Source organism: Zingiber officinale, chromosome 5A (genome assembly GCF_018446385.1).
Source record: "Zingiber officinale cultivar Zhangliang chromosome 5A, Zo_v1.1, whole genome shotgun sequence".
Taxonomy (NCBI): Eukaryota; Viridiplantae; Streptophyta; class Magnoliopsida; order Zingiberales; family Zingiberaceae; genus Zingiber; species Zingiber officinale.
The window spans coordinates 14,413,291-14,422,138 of NC_055994.1; the positions used below are offsets into that span (position 1 = coordinate 14,413,291).

The 8,848-nt window shown below is 37.9% G+C and overlaps 1 protein-coding gene across 1 annotated transcript; it reads left to right on the top strand.

The window, feature by feature from the left end:
* Window positions 1-279: 279 nt before the first annotated feature.
* On the top strand, window positions 280-692 carry LOC121979436. The gene is made up of 2 exons (XM_042531427.1): window positions 280-637; window positions 679-692. The coding sequence occupies exons 1-2, from the start codon at window positions 280-282 to the stop codon at window positions 690-692; spliced, it is 372 nt and encodes a 123-aa protein (XP_042387361.1).
* Window positions 693-8,848: the final 8,156 nt, after the last annotated feature.

The following is an 8,848-nucleotide window of genomic DNA, read 5'->3' on the forward strand; positions in this document are numbered from 1 at the left end:
TCTTTATGTCAGTTGTCAAGTCCATAGACCCAACTGAATTTCTGTCGGATGTCTACCGAACTTCCTGCCAGATATCAGGTCAGCCCGTTGACCTATCTAGACTTCACACCAACTATTCGATTTCACAGACCTAGCTAGATTTCTGCCCAATGTTTGGTCCTCCAGACTCATTAATTCTTGCATGCTTAGTAAGCACTTAGATCATAAATACACCTACTTAACTCATTTATCATTTATTAAAACCTGAGTTAGACCGTTAGTATAAACTGCACCAATAGCATGGACTTAGATTATGCACTCAAGCATGATCGCCCCACACCTCTGTCCAGTACCAGCACTACTGAAGAGAGGGTTGCTTTTGACATGTGGGAACGATCAAATCGCATAGGTCTAAGTATCATGAGATTTTCAATTCCAGAATCAATAAGGGGCTCAATCTCTGAGGATTCTAACGTTAGCACCTTCTTGAATGATATAACAAGCCGGTTCACCTCAAATGAAAAGGTTGAGGCATCTACAATTTTGTCAAAGTTTGTCTCAATGCGATATAAAGGGAAGGGAAACATCAAAGAATACATTATGGAAATATCCAATATGGTAACAGGATTAAAGACACTCAAACTGGAGATGTCTGAAGGTATATTTGTGCACTTCATCTTGATATCTCTCCCTTTGCAGTTCACACCTTTTAAGATAAATTATAATACTTAAAAGGAAAAGTGGACATTAAATGAGCTTATTGCTAAATATGTGCAAGAGGAGGAGAGATTAAAGTTAGAGACATTTAAAAGTGCTCATATGGTTACAACTACTCAGAGTAAGAGTAAGAAAAGGAAAATGACAACAAATAAGGGTAAACAAATTGTAGATTCTGGAGCTTCAGGCCATAAAGTGCAATTGAAATAGGATAAAGAACCAACCTACTATTTTTGCAAGAAGAAAGGTCACATGAAGAAGGATTGCTCCAAATATGCCACTTAGCATATAAAGAACGTTATACTTCTTAACTATGTTAGTTTAGAAGTCAATTTAACTTTAGTTCCTCGCGACACTTGGTGGATAAATACTGGTGTTACTACTCATATTAGTGTCACTATGCAGGATTGTCTCAAGAGTTGACTGCCACTTGATGGTGAAAGATATATCTATACGGGAAACGACAAGAAAGCCAAAATAGAAGCGATAGGCGTTTTTCAACTTTCTTTAGGAAACAATGTCTATTTGAATTTAGAAGATACATTTATTGTACTGTCTATTTGATGGAACTTAATTTATGTTTCTTGTTTAGATAAATCAGGTTATTATTGTTCATTTGGAAATGAAAGATTTAGTATTTTCCTAAATTTACTATTGCTTGGCAGTGGCTCCTTAATTGATAAGTTGTATCAATTAAACACTATATCTTCTACTAATACTGAGAATGAAATAATGCGTAGTATAGGAACAAAGTGAAATCTAACTAATGAGAATTCATCCATGTTGTAGTATAGGTGTTCATGACATATATCCAAACCACGCCTGGAGAGGTTAATGTCATAAGGAATTCTCGATTTCCTTGATATAACAGTTCTTGAAGTCTGTATAGAGTGCATCAAAGGAAAAATAACTAACAAAAGGAACAAAGGTGCAAATAGGTGTAGTGAGGTCTTAAAAATAATATATACAGATATATGTGGACCATTCCCTAAGGTTTCTTGAAATAATCAAACATACTTTATTAGTTTCATAGATGATCACTTACGATATGGTTATTTGTATCTTATTCATGAGAAGTCGCAAGCCCTAGACATGTTTAAACTCTTTCAAATCAAAGTTGAACATCAACTTGGTAAGAAGATTAAGACCGTTAGATCTGATCGTGGTGGTGAGTACTATGGAAGATATGACGGATCAGATGAGCAATGTCCTGGGCCCTTTACAAGATATCTAGCCGAATGTAGTATCATCCCTCAATACACTATCCTAGGGATGCCTAGTCAAAATGGTGTAGTTGAGCGATGTAACTGCACCCTTAAAGACATGGTAAGAAGCATGATTACATTTTATTCTTTACCAGAGTCTCTTTAGGGTGAGACATTAAGGACTGTAATTTATTTACTAAATCAAGTACCTAGTAAAGTAGTGACAAAAACCCCTTTTGAGTTATGGACGGACAAGAAGCCTAGTATTAGATATTTACATGTCTGGGGTTGTCTAGCTGAGGCTAGGCCTTATAGGCCTACTGAAAGAAAACTGGACTTAAGGACTATCAGCTGCTATTTTGTACGATACCCTAAGAGGTCAAAGGGGTTTACATTTTTTGACCCCTCGACAAGGTCCTTCTTTGAGACGAGTAATGCAAAATTTATAGAGGACAGTGGGAGTATATTAGGGCGACAAATATCTTTTGAAGAGGAAAACATTAGCAATCCTATTGAGATTACTACTGATGTAATAGATAGTGATAGGGTAACCATTCCCTATGCTTTTGATATTACACATCTGGGAGAGGTAGTGAGCCAAGATATTTTCACTCCTCCTCCAATTTAGTTGGAGAGTCCTTCTGTTCTAGTTTAGAATTTACCTCCAATTGTTGAACAGATATCTCAACCTCCTCAAGTACAAGTACCTTTCAAGAGATCTCATAGGGTAAGGAGACCAAAAACTTCTAGTGAGTATGTTTATCTCTAAGAGCATGACTTTGACATTGGGTTGGAAAGTGATCCTGTCTCTTTTCAAGAAGTCAAACAATGCTCTAATCCCACTCGGTGGATCAAAGCCATGAAGGAAGAGATGAAGTCCATGGCAGACAATGACATTTGGGAACTTGTTGAATTGCCTAAAGGCGTGAAACCAATTGGTTGTAAATGGATATTTAAAACTAAATTGGATTCATGAGGCAATGTCAAGAAGTATAAGGCTCACCTTGTTGCTAAGGGATTCACTCAAAAGGAAGATATTGATTACAAGGAGACATTCTCACTAGTTTCAACGAAAGATTCCTTTAGAGTAATCATGACACTTGTGGCTCATTATGATTTAGAGTTACATCAAATGGACGTAAAGACTGCATTTCTCAATGGAGAAATCAATGAGACTATATACATGGTGCAACCAGAGAACTTTGAATCAAAGGATTCAAAGCACCTAGTATGTAAGTTAAAGAAGTCCATTTATGGTTTGAAGTAAGCGTCCAGTTAGTGGTTTCAGAAGTTTAATCAAGTGGTTTCCAAATTTGGTTTTAGAGAAAACCTTATTGATCAGTGTATATATATCACGTTCAATGGGAGCAAGTTCATTATACTTGTTTTGTACGTGGATAATATTTTCTTGGCAAGCAATAATAAGGGCATGTTGCATGAAACCAAGTTATTTCTATCTAGTAACTTTGAAATGAAGGATCTTGGTGATGTATCTTTTGTATTAGGTATATAGATTCACCATGATCGTCCAAGGGGTTATTAGTGTGGGAAGCATCCGACGATCGAACCTGGGTTTTGATTATGTCAAAGGGTCCAAAGTTAAGTTGTCTTGTGATCAATTAAGGTTGATTGAGCTTGCAGGAAAGTCCTAAGTTGTCTTAGGCAAAAGTTCTAGTGGATTCTAGGCAGATGAAAAATCCTAGGGGGTGGTAACCCTAGGTCCTAGGGGGTGGTAACCCTAGGTGATGAAAAGTCCTAGCTGCGATTAGGCAGGTGAAAAATCCTAAAGGTCGGTAACCCTAGGTCCTAGGGGGTGGTAACCCTAGGTGGAAAATCTTGGCGGGTCGAGTGCTTCGAGCAAAATCCTAGAGTCGGGGACTCTAGGTTGAAATCCTAGTGATCACAAACCGGGTGGAAGTCTGGGCGGGTCGTGAAGCAGACGTCCAGTATGAAGACCGGAAGCATCGGGCGCTGAGCAAAAGTCCAGTTGGTCTGGAGGACCGGTTTGGCAACAGGTAACTTCTCCTGAGAGGAGTAGATGATGATGTGTTCCCCTTAAGGGTACAGTAGGCACCGGTTCGACCTAGGGTTTCCAGAGGAAATCCGAAGTCAAAATCGGACAGTCTGAAGACTGTCAAGTCATTGATTCAATTCATATATTTGTCTAACTTTGTTTTGCAGGAAGACTAATGATTCTGCAGGTTAATGTTTGGCTTGGATCGGTCGACCGAACCTCCAAGAAAACATAGCAGAGTTCCAGCGAGTGGACCGAGTTTGACCGAGGGATCGATCGATCGAAACTCAGGATCGGTCGATCAAATCGGGGATAAGCGGTGACATGGCCGAGCCAAGTTGATCAGACCAGATGTGCTAGGGATTGGTCAACCAAATGACGGGATCGGTCAATCGAACGAAGAAAGTATATCCGAGCAGAAGAACCAGAAGGCAGACCGATTTAGGCAGGATCGGTCGACCGATCAGAAAGATCGATCGACCGATCGATAGTGGGTCAAACCTGATCCCGAGATCCGGAGATCTGGATCAGATCAAGCTTGGCGGGCTTCAACAACAATTCTTGAAGAACAACTTGAGCTCTTGCGCGCACTCTGGAAACGTCTAACGCTGCTCTGATGACAATCAAGCTAGAAGTTCTATTTCTCCAAGTCGTTGGTAACAAGTTTAATTTTGAGCAATACTTGTAAGCTGCATATTTGTACTTGTACTCAATTTCTGAATCTATAGTGATTGCCTAATGAAAGCAATCAACGATCACGGGCCTTGGAGTAGGAGTCGCCATAGGCTCTGAATCAAGTAAAACAAAGCTTATTAGCGTTGCTTGTCTTTTCATTCTTTATTCTGCTACGTATTCTGTGTGTTTTCCGAAATGAGTGAAAAATCAATGCATGCTATTCACCCCCCCCCCTTCTAGCACGTCTACGATCCTACAGGGCCATCCTTGGACTTTTGAAGAAAGCCTATATTGAAAATATGCTTAATCGGTACGACACGCAAAATTGTGCACCTTGTGACACACTTGTGTCTAAAGGTGAAAGGTTTAGCTTGCAGCAATGTCCACGGCTTAAACTTAAGATTTAAGAGATGAGAATCCACCTAAGCCACCTTCTTCTCCAAGTAAGATTCGGCCACCACAAAGACTCCATGAAAGGATGAGGTTCGGCCACCACCAAACTCCAAGGGATGCTAGGAAACAAAGCCTCCTTCTTCTTCTTCTTCCTCAAGTAAAATCCGGCCACCAACCAAGCTCCTAGAGAAGTTGCCGCCGGCTACAAGAAGAAGAGAAGAGGGAGAAGCTAGAGTCGGCCACCAAGGAGAAAAAGAGAGGAAGAATAGAATAGAGTTGTTAGCCATAAAGGCACCTCTACCTCCTCTTTTATAATCCTTGGTCTTGGCAAACAAGGAAATTTAAATAAAAACTTCCTTAATTCTTTTGCCATGAAAAAGAAAATTTATTTAATTAAAAATAATTTCCTCTTCTCACATTACATGGTCGGCCACATCTATAAGCTATAAACAAGGAGAGTTTTAATTATAATAAGAATTAAAACTTCCTAATTTATCTCCGGAAATTTATAAAAAATTTCTCCAATAATTTTTTCCTTCATGGTGGATTATAAAAAGGAAATTTTATAAATTAAAATCTTTCTTTTAAACATGTGGATGATTTTCAAAAAGGAAAGTTATCTCTAAAAATTAAAATCTCCTTTTAATCTACAAATAAGGAAAGATATCAAATCTTTTCTTAATCTTTTGTAGAAACTAATAAAAGAGAATATTTAATTTTTAAACTCTCTTTTAAATCATGAACATGTTTAAAAAAGTAAAGTTTTCTCAAAATTAAAATCTACCTTTCAATCTACAAATAAGGAAAGATTTCAAATCTTTTCTTAATCTTTTGTAAAAAGCTATAAAAGGAAAGATTTAAATTTTAAACTCTCTTTTAAAACCATGGAATCCACATAAGAAAAATTTTAAAAATAAAATTACTTTTTATTTTAATAGGGCCGACCACCTAAACTTGGGTTCAAGCTAGGGTCGGCCACCTCATGAACCCATGAACCATGCCTTTGGCCGGCCCTAGCTTGGACTCCAAGCTAGCTTGGCCGGCCCCTATAGGATGGGTAAGAAGGTGGGTATAGGTGGTTATAGTACTCTATAATTAAGAGGCTATGATAGGGACCGAGAGGAGGAATTGGTTTTGGTCTCTCGATGAAATTAAGCATCTCGTGTTCGCCCCAAACACATAACTTAATTTCATCAATAATAATTCATTCCACTAAAGAACTATTATTGAACTACCGCACCAATCCCAAATTACATTTTGGGCTCCTTCTTATTATGAGTGTGTTAGTTTCTCTGTGTTTAAGATAATGAATGTCCACTAATTAAATGAGTTACTGATAACTCACTTAATTAATATCTTCGTCCAAGAGTAGTACCACTCAACCTTATCGTCATGTCGAACTAAGTGCACCTACAGGGTTTAACATGACAATCCTTATGAGCTCCTCTTGGGGTCATTCTCAACCTAGATTACTAGGACACAATTTCCTTCTATAATCAACAACACACACTATAAGTAATATTATTTCCCAACCTATTGGGCTTATTGATTTATCGAGCTAAATCTCACCCATTGATAAGTCAAAGAAATAAATACTAAATATATGTGTTTGTTATTATATTAGGATTAAGAGCACACACTTCCATAATAACTAAGGTCTAGTTCTTTTATAAAGTCAGTACAAAAAGAACTTACCTAAAATGGTCCTACTCTGTAACGATCCAAATTTCCTCATTTGGAGTTCTAATAGTGGTTAAAAATATTTAGAAATACTTTAGAAATATTCTAGAGATTTTTAGAAATTTTTAGAATATTTTTATGTAATTTTTGGAGGTCGTTTGGTATTTTTACTAAACGAAAGAAGTTGCAAAAAAATAAAGAAATTTAACCGAGGTTCGAATCAGAGACCTCCGGCTAAGCAAAGCCTTTCGTTGTCTCGGCTGGCCAGGAGCCCAAGCAGGCGTTGCTGATTTAAAGAAGCATGAAATGTATTTAAGTAGTAGAAGTTAATAACAGGAAATAATAGGAAGAAAAGGGTTGCAGCCGAGATTTGAACCCACGAGCCAAGCCTTAAGCAACACGCGGCTGACCAAGTGTTCCAGCGAGCGTTGCTGATTAAAAGGGGAATGAAATTTATTTAAGTAATAGTTAATAGGAAACAGCAAATAAATGGGAAAAAAGGGTTCGGCTGAGGAATCGAACTCGCGACCTCTGACCCGGTCAAAACGCGGCTTGCCAGGCTTTCCAACAGATGTTTTGTAATAAAAGGGAAGCGAAATATTCTTAAGCCATAACAGAATACCCTAGTTATAAAGAGAGAACTTAGGGATTATTTTTCCCGTGACCTAAACTTCTCCCTTCCTCTCCTCTCTCACTCGCGAACGGGGTGCGACGGCTCTCGAGCGAAAACGAAGGAAACCTAGGGTTTCACCTCCGGCGACCGGCGAGGGGCTAACTTTGAGAGTTCTTCACCAATACAAAGTCCTCTCGTCGAAGGGAGGTCGTGGGCACAAAGAGGAGCCGGAAACTCGAGTTTTCTTCGAACCCTAGCTGCTCCTCTTCTCGGTTGTGAGTTCAAGAAGAGGTAAGTGCTTCCTCACCTACAGTAGAGTAGCTCCAGATTCTTGTTTTGCCTTTTTTTCGGGTTTTACTGTGGAGATTTTTGGTTTAGGGTTTGTTGCCGTGAGATTCAAAGAAAGAACAAGAAAGAGGAACTTAGAATAATTCTTGAATTCGGTCAAGGGGAGTAGTTTCGGATCTTTGCATTCTTGAATTCGAAGCATGCTGTACAAATTTTCTATTTGTGCTTGCTGCCATAAACCTTGAAGAAAGAAAGGCATGTAGATCAGAGGCATGTTTCTCATAGTTATGTTTAACTACTTTCATGTTATATGATACATTCCATGCTAAACCCTTGCATTCCGTGTGGAAGCTAAGGACAGTGGACAAACAAATCTAGTTAATGGAGGCAAGGTAACATATGATAGCAATTCAAATATTTAGGCACTGTAGTTGAAGTTTCAAACTGAAATGAACCATAAATTATCCTTGGAATTTACTAGCTAATGCTTGAAGTTAGTCACCCATATATAAAATAGATTACCTGTGTTATTCATGTCATAGCCAAACTGAATTTGCATGTGTGCATGTTGGTACCCTTGAATTTCAGATTGTTGCTTCTTGATGTTCATAGATTGGTTTATATTTGAGAACATGGAAGCAAATTAAGTGTGTAGATCCATTGGGTGCATGTTTTAGTACATCACGTGTTAACTTTTGTGATAACAGTAGAAATTTTCCTTATTCTCTGCTCGGTAAGGATCAATTTAGAATGTGTAAGTCTATCAAGTGTATGCTATTGGTTTCATGGATTAGGGCTACGAGCAGTATGCTGTTAGAGACAATTTAGATCTCTTCTACTCTATAAAAGTGTAAGCTTTGCTTAGGTTTTACATGGGTTTCAAACTTCAACAGATTTTTAGTTGAATAGCTATGCATAACATTATGTTTCTTGTTCTTCTTTCTTGCCGTGGTACTGCATATAGCTCCAACTGAATTGTGATTTCTATTGCTTGGCAAAAGTTGAGTTTTGAACAGGTTTAAATGGATTTCTTTTTAGCTTTAGCAGGCTTTTAGCTTTGGTTATGCTTCCTTGCTACATTCATTCAAGTGTACAGATTTTGATAAGTATGACATGCAGATTTTTATAAGTATTGTATGCAAAATTTTTATAAGTATTGCTTGCAGATTTTAATAAGTATGGCATGCAAATTTTTGTAAGTATTGTACGCAGATTTTTAGTTTGCATTTAGTTCCTAGATTTAGTTTTAGTGCAGTTTTAATAAGTATTTCAGTACAGTTTTAT